The sequence below is a fragment of the Rattus rattus genome, chromosome 11, assembly GCF_011064425.1.
Source record: "Rattus rattus isolate New Zealand chromosome 11, Rrattus_CSIRO_v1, whole genome shotgun sequence".
NCBI classification, from domain to species: Eukaryota; Metazoa; Chordata; class Mammalia; order Rodentia; family Muridae; genus Rattus; species Rattus rattus.
In genome coordinates this window covers 76,021,470-76,040,066 of record NC_046164.1, presented here as the reverse complement: position 1 = coordinate 76,040,066, position 18,597 = coordinate 76,021,470, and the positions used below count along the sequence as shown (strand labels likewise).

General features: G+C 46.1%; 1 protein-coding gene across 1 annotated transcript in view; it reads right to left on the bottom strand.

Moving 5' to 3' along the window:
- Adcy1 (adenylate cyclase 1) overlaps window positions 1-18,597 on the bottom strand; it is a 105,844-nt gene that overhangs the window by 38,699 nt on the left and 48,548 nt on the right. Inside the window, exon 5 of the mRNA XM_032916983.1 lies at window positions 484-611. Within this exon, the coding sequence (XP_032772874.1) occupies window positions 484-611 (128 nt within the window). The remainder of the gene's footprint in view (window positions 1-483; window positions 612-18,597) is intronic.

The window sequence follows — 18,597 nt, the reverse complement described above, 5'->3', positions numbered from 1 at the left end:
TCAGCTTCCAGAGACTTTTGACAGGAGCAACTCCGGAGAGCTAATCCCCAAAGAGCCAACACTGGTGTTCAGAACAGCCATGTTGCTGGCTCCTTCCGGCTCCTTCCTTCTGCCTGTTCCAAAGCTCCAACTGTGTAGATGTCCCCATGTGCCTGGGTTCCACAGGCTAGGTCTCATGGGAGAACCCACTCAACCCAGACTTCAGCCCTCCCTTCCCCGAGCACTGGAGGCATTCACTGGCTTTTAAAAGGCCCTCGGCCTTTCCCAGTGCCTCGCCAAGCTCAGTCACAAAGATCCCTTCCTCTTCCACATCTCAGGCGCACTAGATACACAAAGGACTTCTGTGGACAAAGAATGACATCGTAAATTGCGAGCAGGGGTCACCTCTGCATCATCCTCCAGGGGAGGTGGGAACCAGCCCCCTCCTATGGCCGCCTCTGCCTCTGCAGCTCTAGACAGAGCTCGCCACAGTGTGACACTCACGTGATGGTATCAATCATGTCAAGTCCCATCTCCACACAGCAGTGGGCGTGATCCGTCTTGGGCTGGGTGAGGCCAGACACACAGTAGTAGCAGTCTCCAAGGATCTTGATTCGGCGACAGTGGTTTTCCTTTGGGGAAAAAGCACAGCACAAGATCACTGGCAGTGATGGTGTTGGTGAGTATGGTCGTGTGGCCAGGGCCAGGCTCAAATGGGTACTTCGCTCACAGCCCCCAATACCCCCAACCTCCTTCTTCTGGGACTGCGTATCTTTCCCACCTTTTCCATTCAGCCAACGCTACCTGGACCTTCAAGGTCCAGGAATAAGGCCACCTGTTAGAAATAAATCCCCATCCACTTAACTTACGCAGTCTCCCCAACCCTAACCATGGTTCAGCCTTCCGGAAGGCAAGCAATCCAGAAGGAAGTCCAAGTCGTACCCATGCAAACATTCCTGCAGCTCAGAACCTCCCACCCTAGAGCACATCTGTTTCATTTATATTCAGATGTGAAGAACGCCGCTGAGTCTCTCATATCTGAAACGCTAGACGCCAGCCAGAAGCACTTCAGATCTCTCTCTCTCTCTCTCTTTTTTTTTTTTTGTCAGATTTAGAAATACCAGCGTAGACTTTGCTAGCTGAGCATACCCAATCTAAAAGCTTCAAATTCCTAACATTTTTTATGAGTGTCACGTGATACTTGAAGCTCTAGCTTTGGAAGAATGTTACAGTTTGATTACTCGGGTTACGACTGTTCGTGCTGCCATAGCACCTCTGAGGGGAATCACTCACAGTGTCCCACTGAACATCACGAAGGCGGCACGGACAGCCCCTTGGCAAGATAGGAGACACCCCCTGCCCCCTGCCCCCTGCCAAGGAAGGCTGGGTGGATTTTAGTAAAGATCAAGAGAGGTTAGTCATACACTAGCCCAACACGTTGACAGATCCACACTGGGACTCACAGGGTGAAAGGAGAGAACTGACTCCTGCAAACTGGCCTTTAAACACACACACACACACACACACACACACACACACACACACACACACCATCACACACCACACGATGGTACTCTACCCCACACATACAAAATAAAAATTTTAAAAGTATTCAATAATTCAATTAGAATGGAGTAGTGGAACACAGGTGGCATGAACAGAAGGGGAAATGCTCAGGATTAAAGGTTGAAGTGGGATATGGAGATGGGGGAAGGATAAGGTGGAGGTTGGGTCAGCAGAACTAAGGTTATGTGAAGGAACCTTATGAAATCCAACAGTTTCTGAACTAATTAAATGAGTGAGGTAACCCAATCACAGAAAAACACATTTGGTATGCACTCATTGATAAGAGGATATTAGCCCAAAAGCTCGAACTACCCACGATGCAGTACACAGACCACAGGAAGCTCAAGAAGAAGGATGACCAAAATGTGGATGTTTCCACTCCTTCTTAAAAGGGGGAACAAAAATATCCATAGGAGGGGATATGGAGGCAAAGTTTAGAGCAGTGACTGAAGGAAGGGCCATTTAGAGCCTGCCCCACATGTGGTCCATAAATATATACAGTCACCAAAACTAGATAAGATGGATGGAACTAAGAAGTGCATGCTGAAAGGGACCGGATATAGATCACTCCTGAGAGACACATCCAGAGCATGTCCAATACAGAGGTCAATGCTAGCAGCAAACCCTGAACTGAGAACTCCCTTTGGGGAAATTAGAGGAAGAACTGAAAGAGCTTGAAGGGGCTTGCAACCCCATAAGAACAACAATGCCAACCAATCAGAGCTTCCAGGGACTAAACCACTACCCAAAGACTATACATGGACTGACCCAGGGCTCCAACTGCATATGTATCAGAGGATAACCTTGCTGGGCATCAGTGGAAGAGGAAGCCCTTGGTCCTGCCAAGGTTGGACTCCCAGTACAGGGGAATGTCAGGGGGGTGGTAAGGAGGGTGAATGGGGGGAATACCCTTATGGGGGAGGAGAAGGGAATAGGGGGGCTTATGGACAGGAAACTGGGAAAGGGAAAAACATATGAAACGTAAATAAAGAAATATATCTAATAAAGAAAAAGAAAATGAAAAGATGAATATTATATATATATATATATATATATATATTATATTCCACTTTCTGACTGCCTATGAGGCCTGCTCCGCAGGAGGGAATGCATGCCTTGTACGCTATACATGATCAAAAGTCCATGACTAGGGAAACCATAGGCCCAAGCAGGGAACTTACTGCTACTGTTTTCTTAAGCGGCCATACTATCAAACTGCACTGTATTCTAAATATTTATGTGCATACCCTAGATTTGGGTTTCTCTCATTTACAGCAGCTGTGGCTATCTCTACAGGATCAAGCTGGTCAAAATCCCAGCACGAGCGGGTCAGGGCTCCCAGAGGCTGCATCTCCATCAGAGAAGATACTGGTACTTAATAGGAGTAGAGGAAGAGAGTCACTCTCCTTTGGGGACATGGCTGCTGACTAGTTGCTCGCAGTGCAGTTGTGGAAGGCAAGAGTCGAGCAATCTAGCTGTTTGCTTCTTTGTTTCACCCAAACGGCTACACTCAAAGCCTCCAGTTCCGCCCAGAGAGCTGGCTCAGCGGCTAAGAGCTGCTGTTCTTCCAGAGGACCATGGTTTGATTCTCTCGCCCATGCACATTATGGGCAACACTGATTAGATTTGGAGATGTTAATAGCAATGAGAAGGGGGACATGGGAACGGGATGGAGATGAGCTGGGGTTCTGGGGGAGTCGGAGGGGTGTAGTGGTGAATGGCTATGATCAATATCCATTGTATAAACAAAACTTTCAATGATCAATATCCATCGTATAAATAAAACTTTCAAGAAACAAATAATAATTACAAAAACACCATAGGTCTCAAACAGCTCCATTTCAGGTCCTCTTAACATCTGGAAATAATTTTTTTAAAAAAATTATATATGTGTGTGTGTGTGTGTGTGTGTGTGTGTGTGTGTGTGTCCTTTGTGCAGGTGGGTTGTAGCTGTTGACATCTGGCCAGCAACATCCACCCTGAAAAATTCTAAATAAATGTCTTTTAAGGTAATAGTTGCAAAGCAAGCCATTTGCAGTGTTAAATTACACCCAGTGAGAACTGTGCTTCTGCTGACGGCTTCTGCATCTCTCCAATGCTCACGTTCAGAGCATGCAGCCAGAGGAGTTGATCCACGTTGCCTTCATGCTAGGAAGTCCAGGGAGACATCGGCCTTGCCTCCCACAGAGCACTCAGACGAAGACGGACGTCGCAGACCCTCAGATGCTTGCCCTGTGTGCCACAGCTCCGTGGTGTCCACTTTGAAAACACATGCACCATTCATATTCTAATGTCATGTCTGAATTTACTAAGCAACTGTTCCCTGCAACCTTCTCAAATACTGTAGATTAACAAATGCCAGGCTAGGCAGGGGCCAGCATTGCACACGGGTAGTTAGTGGTCCCTAGGCGTGACCAAGGGAAGACGGTACCGGAGCCAAACAGATAGCTATCCACTACTGCTGTGCAAAGACGCCCAGGCCCTGAATTGCAGAAACTCTGCATTCTGACTGGAAGAAAGGAAAGCAGAAGATGGAGAGAAAGGGGGAGGAGGAGAAGATGTGAGGGGCTTGAAGACACATTAAGTTCTTGGGACCAGGGAGAAGATGTCTTCTCCCTCCCAGGCTAGGGAAGGTACGGCCTGCCAGAAGCAGTAAGAAGTCTAATCTTACCAGCTGCAGTCTTGCCTGGGTGGATAACACAGGACAGAATCTAGGATGTCAACCTCCCCATTACCCCTGATAGGGGCTCTGACCAAGGAGTGTGTGTGTGTGTGTGTGTGTGTGTGTGTGTGTGTGTGTGTGTGTGTGGAGAGAGAGAGGAGGGGGGGGGGGGGGGGAGGGAGAGAGAGAGAGGAGAGAGAGAGAGAGAGAGAGAGAGAGAGAGAGAGACTGCAAGGTTCCAGCAACTAATAAAGTATGGGGAAGCCTGGAGGTCATAGTAAAGCTATGATTCCATGCAAAAATTATCAAATTAAAACCTTCCAATTTGCAAGTCTAGGAAGAAGTAAAGAGTTGGGAGGCAAACGAGTCCATATCTCTGAGAGGTTCAATCCCTGCTAGAGTCAGTCCTAAATCATCCTATCAAACTGGCCCAATTCTGAGACTCAGGCAAGCCCAGCAGCACCAGTGCCCTGGTGTAAGGAGATGTGGAAGGCGAGAGTCGAGCAATCTAGCTGTTTATTTCTTTGTTTCACCCAAACGGCTACACTCAAAGCCTCCAGTTTGGCCCAGAGAGCTGGCTCAGAGGCTAAGAGCTGCTGTTCTTCCAGAGGACAGTGGTTTGATTCTCAGCACCCACATGGCAGCTCAGAACCATCTGAACTCCAGTCCCAGGGGTTAGATACACTCTGCTGGCTTCCACGAGCACCAGGCAACAACTCGGCACACAGACATGCTTGCGGGCAAAACACTCATGCACATTGAATAAAATATGCATTTTTTTATTTTAGTAATTAAAACCCAGACTGGCCAAGTCCTACTAGGATTGTAAGACTAGCTATGTTTGGAATAGAATATTTGAGAACACCAGTTCTAGTCAGCAAAGTATAGGTGTCAACCACTGCAAACCAATGCAGTCACCTGCTACACTCATCATTAGAGGGAAAGGCACTGTCCTAGAGTATATATTAAAATGCATGGAAAGTAAGTGGCAGAGGGGGAGAAAAACAAGACCTCTACAGATATCTGTCCATAATCAAGAGGGACCAGGCCAGCCAAACACCAGACGTCTCTCTAGTGTTAGGAAAGACAGAGAGGAACAGGTTTGCACACAGAAGGGAGAGAGAGAGAGAGAGAGAGAGAGAGAGAGAGAGAGAGAGAGAGAGAAAGTATGTATGTGTGTGTATGTGTATGTGTGTGAGAGAAAGTGTGTGTGTGTGTGTGTGTGTGTGAGAGAGAGAGAGAGAGAGGGAGAGAGAGAGAGAGAGAGAGAGAGAGAACACAAGATCAAACCCAACACTGATGCTTAACCATCTCTGTAGGAGAAAGGGGCAGAGTAGCCTCTTACAATGTACCTCAAGGGTTTTCACCAAGGAACTGGACTTTGCAAGTATTTTGTATATACAAAAGAATAGGACAAGAAAGAGTGATATCTAAAATCCAAACCAAAATGAAATAACCTGTTACCATATGGAAAACATGACCACCCAGAGAAAACTTATTCCCAAGCACATGAAAACCCTACCTCACCATCTCGCTGGTAACCTCAGCCAAGGACGAAAGGCGGGAAACAGTCAGGTGGACGCAGTAGTCTTATACTTGATAACAAATAATGCTGTTTTGGACCTACTACACAGAACGGAATGAAAAAATAATAATATTGCCCCTCTTTGGTCAACTTATGCTGCTACAGCAGGTTATTAAAAACTAGGTGATTGATAAAGAAGTGAAATTATTTCTTACACTTCATGAACTAGCTGTGAGGTCCATTTCAGCAAGAGCCTTCATGTTCCCAGGGTGGAAGGCAGAAGGGCAAGAGAGGGTATGAGAGGCAGAGGTCAAGAGGGACCAAATTTGCTTTCTAACAACTTTGTCCTGTGATAACTAGTCCAAGATAGCATTAATCCGTTCCTGAGAGAGCCCTTGTGGTCTAACCACAGATAAGGCCCAGCTTCCTCCTTTGTTAAGTTCCCAACACAAGAACCTAGGAGTGTGTGTTCAAAACACACACTTCATTAGAGTCTGTAGGATCAAGGAAAGGGGATAAAAAAAAGGAGGGGGTTGAATGAAATTTAAACACCAATATAACTCCTCTTCTCAAAGACAAAAGCATGGCACTGCAGAGAACAGAAAACGGCACACGGCCTCTCTTATTTGGAGGGCCGTGAGTAATAAATTTCCTTCAATGGCACCAGCTTCCGTGTGTTTGCATTCAGTCGTTCTATAAATTAAAATCCAAGGGCCCAATGCAGAACTGTGTCCATCTCGCTTGCATGCCGATTTGAACAAATGAGCTGTAAACAGTCAAACCCAGGCGAGCTGCTGAGAAAAATGCGGCTGTGACCAGCTTGGCTGGGTTGAATTATGGAATCCTGGCAGCACTGGCTGACCAGTCCCAGGCGGCAAAGCTGGGTGCTGTCTATGAAGTCAGCTAATGTCTAGAGAGCAAAACGGCCACAATTAGTCACCGTTGACCCTACCTTATGGGGGCATGGAACTCACTGCATTATTCTCTCTAGCCCGGTGCACATGTCAGTGTTTCCACAAGGTTTCAAGTGTCAGAATCCCAAGGTCAGAGTTGGGGCCAGCCCAAACTGCATCCAGACATCTAGATAAAAAAAACCCCTGCAGTCCACAGTGGGGTCTTGGGAGCCACTTTCTGAATGAAGACTTATTACTAGACACCTCTGCCCCCACCCCACTTCCCCACTGACAGACTGAGGGGTGACTGCCTCTCCTCCTGTGCATGGCATCAACGACCTCCCCATTGGCTCTTCTGTTCTTCACCATCCTCCACTATTTCCCAGTCAACTCCTGACCTCAAATCCCAATTCGGCAGAATTCTGACACCCACTCCCTACCTATCTAGCACCCAATCCAACCAGGCTTTCCTTCCAGGTGCCGGCTACTTTCTCACTTACATACCCTGCCGCCACCCAATTCAACAAATTGTGCACGGTTACTTATCGAAGACTCGGAGTTTCTTCCCTGAACAGTAAGGACCAACTCTCGGTCGCCATTACTTCGTCTCTCCACCCCAGCCCGATCTGTGCTTGTGTACATGAACCACGCCATTCCGCTCTAAGAACACTACTGTTGAGGGTACAACTAACCAGCCCCTTCCCTTCAGCCCTCCATGGTCCACTCGGGCTTCGAATAGCTCACAGAAGCAGAGTGTTGAAGCAAGAAGGAATGTGGAGCTCCTTCTGATGTCCTCTTGGTATTTCACAAGCAGGGAAACTGAGGCACAACCAAACCAGTAAGGGCGATGTGACCGAATACTGTGGCTGCATAGTGAGTTCTGCCTCTGAGTTGAAGCCACCAAAAGGTCCCAAGGGGGCAAAGGTCAGGAAGGTCCTAGGACAGTGGATGGCAGTGAGCAGGTTCCTGGCGCTACTGGACCCTAACACACAAAATTCAGGTTACTCACCTAGCTTTCGTGAGTCCTTCTGGAAATACCCAGAGTCGACACAACACTGGAGAACAGTAACTTCAATAGGTCAAGACCATAGTAGCCTCAACTCACAGCAACTAAAATTACACAAAATGGCCGTATTGTACCCTAGAGCCATGAACCTTCATCACCAGCGGGCAAACAGGTTCCTCGACTTGGCACGAATGTCTTATTTTGCCCTAAAGCAAAGTGAACCTAACAAAGTGACCCTAACTCGGGCTCTGGTAGCAACCGAGACACTCGTCCCTGCAATGACTCCCAGAGGGAAGACTGGATGGGACGGAAGACTCACAGACTCACGGTTCTCCGTCCAACATCCACCAGCTCTGCTGTTTGCAGACCATGGTGAAGCAGAGCATCATGGTAGAGAGGGAAGGGAGGTGCACTGTCAGACACCCGTCATGCTAGGAAGCTGGAAACAAGACAAGGGATCCAAACACGATACCCTCTTCCAGGGCAGCCTTCCCAGTGCTGCCTCTTCCAGATCGTCTCAAGAAACTGCCTGCCAGCTTGGAGCCAAACCTTCAATGCATTCACCTTGGAACAATAGTTCTCAATTTAAGGGCTCGATAACCTCTTCACAGAGGTCACCTAAGACCACTGGAAAACACAGACGTTCACATTACAATCCATAACAGTAGCAAAAGTACAGTTGTGGTGGGGGTGGGGGGTCAACACAACATGAGGAGCTGTATTACAGGGTGGGCAGCAGCATTAGGAAAGTTGAGAACTGCTACTTAGAAGAACAGTTCTCTGGGTCCATAAGAGCACTTGTTAAAGTTATCATCTAAATACTTCTCTGAAATCCCTGTGGATCAGAAAGTGTGTCCATGTTCGGGGACAACTTTGACTACAACAAGCCATCAGCAGGCCCAGCCATATACCAAGCACTGTTCAGATCTGGAAAATGGGGTCCCTGGAGAGGAACCGTTTCGTGAGGGAGGTAACCTGCACAGCCAACAGTTGCATGACTCAGTCAGTATCTATCAAGGCAGTCACTCACACCACCTTAACTCTGAATCCTCCTCGAGGCCTGTGCCAGGCAAGGGACAACATGATAAGCTCCTCCTGGGGGCAAAGGCTCCCAGAAAGGGTTCAGACTAAAGACCGTACCAAGGGGCTCAAAATGAGCAGCAGGTGGCCCAAGTGTTAAGAGGCCTTGCTTAGACTGGTTCTCCCTACAGATACACGGTGTACTATGATCTCATCGTGCCCCACCCTAGCCTCCAGAATGGAGCCAAGGGCACTGTGAGCAAATTCCAACCAGCTCACGTTCCCATTAAGAAACCCGGCATCCAGAGAAGAGTCCTTGTCTCTCCACAGTGGGTGTGTGGAGGAACAGTGGGCAACCAGGACATGCATTTTTCCATCATGTCGGAGGAGATGTGCCAGTTCCTCAAAGATACAAAGGACCAAGGCAAATTTAGCAGCACTCGATAACTGGGGGAAAGGTACAAAACAATGGCTCTCCTCTGGGAGCATCAACCGTGGCTAATGAGGCAAATATACCATCAGCTAGGGTTGAGATGATGGCAAACAAGCCCTGTGTTTGCCTACCTTCAGCAAAGACCTGCAGGGGGAGAAGGCGTTTGGCCTGCAGGTGTGCGGGATTTTCCAAGCCTGCGCTTCCCAGAGGCCACCCCGCATCTCAGTGTTGAGACTCAGATCCAAGAGAAGCCATGAGAAGAAGCCCGCAGCCTTCTCTGAAAGGGTTCCAACTGATTAGAGGAAAGCATCCAGGAAAATGACAGGATACTCCCAGGGAGTGGATCGAGAAGAACAATCTTACAGCAGGGGAGCCATCTCGACTTGAGCTTCCTAGAAGCTACTCTAACAGGGGAAATGATCAAAATTGAACCGGCTAGATGAAAACTACCACTAAGAGAGAAATTACAGTAAGTGGGGAAGCAGGTCAGGTGCTTCAGAAGAAAGCAACTGCTGTTCAGAATGGAGCTGAAGTGGAAAAAAGGCATGACAGCCATTTTAGAAAAGCCATCGGTGCCAGCAGGATCGCCTTCCGAGAACCAGTGCAAGCGATGACACACAGGAGGATTATCTGGAAACAGTGACCTGACCATTTCATTGTTTCTAAATTTGATGTAACTGTTAAAGCCGCAGATGTAAGAGACTCGGTAAACAGCAAGTATACGAAACAAGGAAACTGATACTGAGACACAGCAAAAGTCAAACGTTTTAGACCAGGTGACAAAGAGAGAATCCCGGAAGTAGATGGAGGTGGGGCAGGGGACTTCTGAAGGAGCAAACGAGTCAGAGTGAGTATCTCATCGGAAATGTGCCAGAGGGCAGCACAGTACCCTTAGAGCATGAAGGGAGCCAGGGAAACACACAGGACAGACAGCCTAGAATTCTACACCCAGGAGGAATGCACTGCCCCAATGAAGAGCTTTTCAGAAACATGGGAGCTGGGGGACACATCCCCAGCAGCCTGGCACTCACATGCCCTTAGGCAGGAAAACACAACACCCAGAAATCTTGATCACATGAGCACACAGCCACAGAGATGGTAATTGTGCCGATACAAAGCAAGACTCCGTGCTGTTTAAATCTCTTTCAAAGAGAATTCAATGCACAGACAAAATATTAACGATGCAAAATGGAGTTTATTCTGTGTAATAAGATAAAGTATACCTATGTGTGGGAGGGGTGGGAGAGGAAGAAGAGGAAGAAGAGGGGGAGGAGGAGGAAGAGGAAGAAGAACAAAAGCAAAACCAAGCTCAGACCAATCTTCACAGAAAAGACAGAGTGGACCAAAACTTAGGGTACAGGGAACGGTAGCTTCCTGACAGCAGTCAGAAGGGTATCAGAATGATGATGTTAGCAGGCGATTGAAGCTAGGTGCCAAAAATCGCTTCCAAGACCAAAGGGTCATTTCTTAATAATAAAGAAGTCAGTTGATCAAGAGGGAATAACAATCCGCTGTTGAATTAAAGACGGAATTGCATACATTCAGAAGGGATGAAGCAACAGCTATCGGATGTGAAAGGGGACCCTTCAGTTATCCTGGAGTCTCTAATACTCAGCTCCAATGAGACAGAGCACACAGCCAGAGCAGTCATCGAGATGGAGAAGATAAGGCATGATCCGCCCCATCAGCCTGTGGGCCTGGTGTATTTATAGAACACGCTGTTGACAGGAAAATTCTACAAGAGCGGGGCACACCTTATGTTCAAGTGTGCACAAGTCCTCTGCCAAATAAACCATGTTCCTGGACAAAATTAAAAAAAAAAATTCAAGTCATAAAACGTGTGTTCCCTGGCTGGCCTAAAGTGTATCTGACAGGAATCAAAAACAGGAAGATTGGGCTGAGGGCTTTGTCAGCGTGCGAAGCCTTGGTTCAATCCCCATCTGGCACTAAGAAAAAAATTAAAAATAAACTCTAAAAAGAGTCAAAATGGAAATCCAAAAGTATTTTGAACTCAGTAAAAATAAATACACAACAGGCCAGATGACGTGGCATATACTTTTTATCCAAGTATTCAGGAGGGAGAGGCAGGAGCATTCCTGTGAGTTTAAGCTCCAGGACAGCTAGGACTGCGTAAAGAGACGATAGATAGATAGATAGATAGATAGATAGATAGATAGATAGATAGATAGATAATAGATGGATGGGTGGATGGATGGATGACAGATAGATAAGTGGATGGATGGATAGATGATAGATAGATAGATAGATAGATAGATAGATAGATAGATAGATAGATAGATAATAGATAATAGATGGATGGGTGGATGGATGAATAAAAGATAGATAGATAGATAGATAGATAGATAGATAGATAGATAGATAGATAATAGATGGATGGGTGGATGGATGGATAAAAGATAGATAGATAGATAGATAGATAGATAGATAGATAGATAGATAGATAATAGATGATAGAGGATAAATGGATGGATGGGTAGGTGGGTAGGTGGGTAGGTGGGTGGGTAGGTGGATGGATGGATAGATAGATGATACATATATACATACATACACACATACATAGATACATAGGTAGGTAGATACATACATATATACATACATACATAGGTACATACATACATACATACATACATACATACATACATACATATTCAGGATAAAGCTCAAACAGCACTTCAGGGAGGATTTATAGCATGAACACCTTATTTTAAAGCCTCCCCCCCCCAAATTTCCAATTAATGATTTCAATTGCACCTTTAGAAGTTAACAAAAAGAGGTCACTTCAACCCAAAATAAGTAGAAGAAACACAATAGTTAGGTCTAGAAGAAAATTAATGAAATTAGAGAGCAGTTAAATTAACAGCACATTCTTTAAGAAAATCAATATGGATTAGGAGGGAGGAGCTGGAGAAAGGTGGGAGGGACAGGGAGGGGGACAGGAGGGAAAGAGAGAGAGGGAGAGAGAGAGGGAGAGAGAGAGAGAGAGAGAGAGAAATGAATATACAGAGGCAGCCATTGGGGAACAATATGGAAGCATGAGACAAACTTTATTCAGTAATCGTTAAAACTTGGAGTAAATTAACAAATTCCTTAAAAGAAATACAAACCATTGAAGTCATTTTAGAAATATGACCTAACTGTCCTTTCTGGGTTCGTAGATCTCCCACATGTTGAAAAAGGAAAGGGAGCAGTTTTACGCTGGCTCCCCCAGAAGAGAACCAGGAAGCGCTTGCAAACTCATCCTGGAGATCACACTCAATAGCGTGGAGACAAGAGACTAAGAAAACCACCGATTGAGAACTCAACACAGATGGGGAAAGCGCTAGAGAATACGGTGGCCAATCAAAGCCAAACACACCAAGAAGGAGAATTCAAGAGGTGCACAGAGGTCCCAGGAACACATGGGTGGTTTTACATGCTACGGTCAGGCGTGCAAGTCCTCAACTAGCAATGGATACAGGAAACCGGGACCATCCCTACAGATGCATAAGGGGGGAAACTGACAGCACACAGCTGGAATTTCAGATTTTTTTTTAAAAAAAAAAAAAAGGAATAAAGGGAAGCTTGTTTGTCTCAACAAAAGCCTCCATAGCACCCCCACTGGTAATACGATTCTTAATGATGAAGAATGCAGTGTACTCCGGGGAAACAGAACACAGGACAAGAACGCCATTCTCACACTTGCGCCTGACATTTTAACGGGAGCTCTAGCTGGCAAAATAAACCAAGAAAATGAAAATAAAAGATCTCCCAACGGGAGAGAGAGAAACTAAGCTATATTCCTGTGCAAAAGTGATCGTTTAGGTGGGAAACCCAGTGGAAATTTCAAAACTGCAGTAGAAAACCGTTTATTGCAAGCTTCAGAACAACTTTTAAAAAACTATTATAATTTAAAATTTAAAAATCAACATGAACTATGCTGTCAAAAGTAGGCTCTACTTAGGGACAGACCTGAGGAAATTTCGAAACATGAAAAAGAAAAAAATGCATGAAGCGTTTGTACGTTGAAAAGTCAGACTTCTCTGAAGGAAAATTAAACAGGTTGTACCAAGGGATAGATGAACTCCGCTCGTGAGCCAGATGTCTCTACATCTGTAGGTACTGGTTCTCACCAGATTGATTCAAGGTGCGGTTTTAACAAGTAGCCTTTGTTGTAGAACCAGAGAAATAATTCTAAAATAGTTTATTAAAACAGTACAGGGCCTGAAGTAGCCAGATTCACCTTGATGAAAGAACTTGAGAGTTTGTGGAATTGGAATTCCTCGTCACAGACTGCCATGAAGCTATAGGACCTAGTTAGGTGTCAGGGTAGACATGTGGGGCAATGGAATAAAATCAAAAATCTAGAAACATTCTTGCCCAGCTATATATGGAAATGTGAGTTTCCTAAAATTCTGACAAGGTGATTTAGTGGCTGATCTTCTCAGCCAAATGTTGAGATCCTACAGGCAAATAAAGATCTTTGATCTATACCTCAGATCGTATAGAAAAGTTAACTCAAAATGTATGGTAAACCATATCGGGAAGTCTGTGGGACTTTGGCCAGGCAAAGAGTTTGACTAGATTTATTTAGCCCTACTGACCGTGCAGGCGTAGCTGGCAAACAAAACAAGGGACCAAGATTAGTTGCCCTTCTTGGGCACTGTGTTTCCCTAAGAACAGTGTCTCTTTAAATGTATGGAAACAAACACACAGAGATTTTATAAGAAATACATTGTATCTGATGGGGGAACCACTTGGGTTGCTTTCAGCTTGAATACAGACCTCACAAAATAAAGAGTGACTACACTCATCTATTCTGCCACCCGTGATCCAGTCAGGGTCACTTTAAGGATCACTTGTTCGTGTGTGTGTGTGTGTGTGTGTGTGTGTGTGTGTGTGTGTGTGTGTGTGTGTGTGTGTGTGTGTGTGTGTGTGTGTGTGTGTGCGCGCACGCGCAAGGGGAGAGGGGGCAGAAAATCAAATCACAGCTGGTGAGCAGCAGAAGAGTGAGCGTCCACAGAGCTGGAGTCTGATTTAATCATCGGGGTAGTGAGAGAGCAGTTAATTGACAGTTTTCTAAAACAGACTCGGCTAGCAAATGGACATTTTCGGCAGCAAACGTTATCTGGTTACGAATTAAGAACTTGATGGGATTAAAGAAAAATGAGCTAATATCTTTGAAGAGAATACGCTAATCTTTTTCACACTGAAATTCCAGATATTCGGGCTGTTCTCACAGATGACCTCGTGTGTGTGTGTGTGTGTGTGTGTGTGTGTGTGTGTGTGTGTGTGTGTGTGTGTGTGTGTCTCCCTGGTAAACAGGGCAATCATTATTATTACCTTCATTGCATACACCGGGCTAGAGGTTCTGATTTTATATTACTGGACTTTCGTTATTTAGCTTCTCACTAAACTAATCCCTTGAAATAGTCATAGCAGTCTCATTTCTTTCAGCAAAAGACCAAAATACAGAGCAAATGAGTTTAGTATACATATATATATATATATAATTTCATATGTGTTATATATAATATATATCCCTCAAAAATATCCATGATATCACCTTAACTAGTCAATGAAGACATGACTTACCATAAATGTGACTCAGTGAAAGATCTGAAATAGGAAAACCCTCTGGGATGAGGGTGGGGAGAGACACAGAGGAAGGGGAGGAGAGAAAGTGAGAAAGAAGAGCACAAGAAGGCAGAGGGAGACCAGACTGGGGGATCTGGCAGGAGCAGGCAGAGGACAAGAGGCCTTGAGACGGCAGCACAATGGCAGCCAATTCATTCACAACACAAGGTTGGTGATCCATAACAAAAATAAGAAAAAAAAAAACCAATAAAAACCAAGCAGATATGCAATTTAAAATTTCTGGCACTTAAGGCTATTCTACTAGAAGGAATAAAAACCCACCATAACATCGCAAGCCATGTGTCTGAAGAAGAGCTTGCTTGTAGACCATTATGAAACCCTAGGTGGGGCACAATGACTCACACCTATGATCTCAACAGCATCCACAGGGCTAAGACAGGCTGATATGAGTTTGAGGCCAGCTCAGACAACACGGTGACACCCTAACTAAAACAATTAAGAATTAAAAAGTGAACCAAAAGTAAATTATGAAAAAGGAAAGAGTGAAAGAGAATCGCTTCTCTAAGTACAGGTGTCTCCAGGTAAAGCATATAGGATGGGGTAAGTGAGATTTACCTTATTCATTCCTAAATATTTACCACACGCATTCCCTACTTCCTCTGTGGATGCGGTGGGTCATATGACATCTATAGCCAGCTTTGAAACAGTGTTGGCTGAATCACAAGGAAACACAGACAGGAGACGCCGACAAAGGCAGGTAATGTGACAAAATTCCAGGGACCAGCGCTGTTCTGTGGAAGGGCGCTCTGCATACGTGTGGCGGCTCAGATAGAAACTCTGTTTGCCTTCCATTCAATTTCCCCACGAAGTAATGAACAATGCTAAGACAGTTACCAAGGCAGAAGTCCACTGAACAAGTGGGCTCACGCCAACGGCAGTACGTTTCTTTTCCCTGTTTATTACACACGTGGCTTTCCCTGTGATTTATATGACTGCTCGCTTTTAGGCTGGGTCTGTAACTCTGATTTTGTGTGGGAAATTCCGTTTTATATTCTAGTGTTTTGCCTTTCTTTATGTTTCTTTTCTCTTTGGGGGTTTCACGTTTCCTAACATATGAACTATAGATAAGTATGTATGTAGACTGGTGCATATGTGTTTACCTGTGTGTACAACATGTTGATTTTTTATGAAACTATACATCGTATAATGATGGTTAGAATCACAACAATCTGTACAATGAATCCCCTATGGAATAAAACCCAAAAATAAAAAAAAAATTCAACATTTACATAGTCTAAGGGCTGACCAACTGTTATTGGTTCAATCTTCATATTTCATCTGTTTCTTAAATTTTTAGACTGTTTTGATTGGTATATATTAATTATGAATAATAAACAATGATTTCCAATCAACCCAACTTAGAAAGAAGGGTGATGGAGAACACCTGATTGGACACTCCTCCAAAGATGACACATTGATGGCCAATAAGCAGTTAAAAGATACCCATGGTTTGTTACTAGGGAGACCACACGCCCATTTAAAAACCTAGCCACCACAGCAGATGAAGATGCAGAGAAACTGGAACCCAAACACTGTAGCTGCAGACAGAAGATGGCACTAGGCAGTCTGGAAGGTGCCGTACTCATTTCTTAAAATGTTAAATATAGTAAACTCAGCGTATTTTGTCATAGCCCACTCCTACGTATTCACACAAGGAAACAGAAAGCACTCATCCGCACAGACTTTTCTAAACAGATGCGCCCAGCAGCTTTATCTGGTGTAACCTAGCCCAGAAATAACCCAGATGCCCATCAGGCTGTGAACAGACAGCAAGCTTTGATTCAGCCAGACAATGGGATGCTTCCAGGCGATGGGAAGAAACAAGAGTATTTTTCTCTTAAGGGCCCTCCAAGCCACTAGAACAGCAGGGAATGAGAAGCCGGAGAAGCAGAAAAGAGAGCTGGGTTTGTTCTTCAGAAGGTGCACCCCAAGAGGAAGCGGCTGCAGGCCTTGTGAGATTTAGGCAGTACCCAGAAGTGAACACAGCCATCACCCTGCACCCCTTATGGTGGACATCAGTCAAGAGCAGCCAGTCAGGAGCCTGAAGTAAGTAGGGAAGAAGGCGACCCACACTGTTTAAACCTCTTCTCTGTTCACAAAGTCTCCCACACAAGACAGACTCTTCTCAACAAATATCTTTCCCCAAAGACACCAGACTCACAAGGTACTATGCCTCCCTTGGGTGGGGATGAAGGGAGTTCTCATATCTTCCTGACCCAGTAGGACCTGACAAGGCTGCCCCATGAGCTTTCATGAAGGAAATGCAACAAGGCCAGGAACCTCGCAGGGTTCCCGGAGGCTGTGGCTAGCATGGGGCCAGGAGGGGGTATATGAAACCAGAGTCTTAGAGCTATGAAGGTAAATCTCAACTGGATTGGAGGAAGATTCAGGAGGGTCAAGGTAGGGGAAACTGAGGTCCCACCTTCCAGTCCCAGTGTTCCGCACATAAGCATGGGCTTTAACAAGTCGCTCCCAGATGCTGACCACAAAAGCCAGAGAGTAAAACGAAGATGTCCTGCTATTTGGGACTTGGATGAGTGCTTCTGGATCAGGCTCTGGAAGCCACCCTTTGAGTCCCTAGCAAAGTAACAAGGAAGAACCCCCACCCCCCTCGTGGGAAGAGAATTTACAGGATGTCATGATCTTTCCAAAGACCGCCTTATCCACCGCTAAGGCTGGACCACTGCACAATGGATACCCCAGGTTGGGAGCCCACCCCGCTTCCACATGTTGCCCACATCGCCTACAAAGGCCAATCAGAGGAGCACATCTTCCCAGACATATCTGTGAGCCGCATCTCCACTGACTTCCCCTCCAAAGGCTCATCCAGCCAGACTCCAAAGCCCTCTCTCACAGCCTTAGGAAAGAAAACAGTAAATGAGGGTGCTTAGTGCCTGTCACAGTTGGGAAACAGAGCCCTCAGGAAACACAAATGCAAGTGCACGCTGTCTCTCCACAGTGCTATTCAGCTCCCAGCCCACTCGGCATCTGTCCCAGAGGCTGCTGCGGCCAGGGATGACAGGCTCAGTCAGCTGAGTCCCTTTTCTGCCTCCCCTCCCTCATTTGTGGGCACCCTCAGAGGTTCACCGCTCTCAGATCCCAGGCCAGTGAGCCCAAAGGCCACAGAAGCAGACACCTCAGGGGTTGTGTTGTCTCACTGGATAAACTCACGGGGCCTCTGCTGTGTGCCAAGCTCCTTAGTAGTAACTCAGACCTCAGAGTTGACTCGGAAAGGAGTGTGGCTTGCCCAGTGACCGCCACACAAGGTGATAAGATGAACGGGAGGGCCAGTGGCGCCTCCGCTCTACAGATAGCTGGAGAAAGGTCAGAGGCCATAAGCAAACCTTCACAACGATGGCCTTTGTGACTGTGAGGAAAGGGTACCAGTTCTCTCTCAGGAGACAGGGTTTGAAACCACAAGGGCCCGTGGAGGTGGCTTCACCCTTTCAGCTTCCCCTCTGTCTCAGGAATGAATATGATGTGATACCCTGGCCTGCCCGTCACAGGGTGGAACTGGGCCACCTCTTCCGACTCTTGTCAAGTGCAACCAAGTCTAAAAGTTTCAGTCCATGCTCCTACAGTTCTACTTTGATTTTGAGGACAGAAATCACAATTGGATATATTGTGATATATAGGGTAGGCCCAGCCCCAGCCCCGAGGGGAGGGGAGGGCGTCTGCACCCGCTGATCTATCTTCTGCCAGCTGTGGGGTGCTGCTTATTGTGCCCTGCCATCACAGCAGAGTCCTCAGTGTATACCATCACTGCAGCGGCATCAGCACACGGTGACACAGCCCATCCTTCCTCCCACCAGGCTCTGAGCTCTCAGCTGGGCTCCTACCCGTACCCTGGTGGGTGGC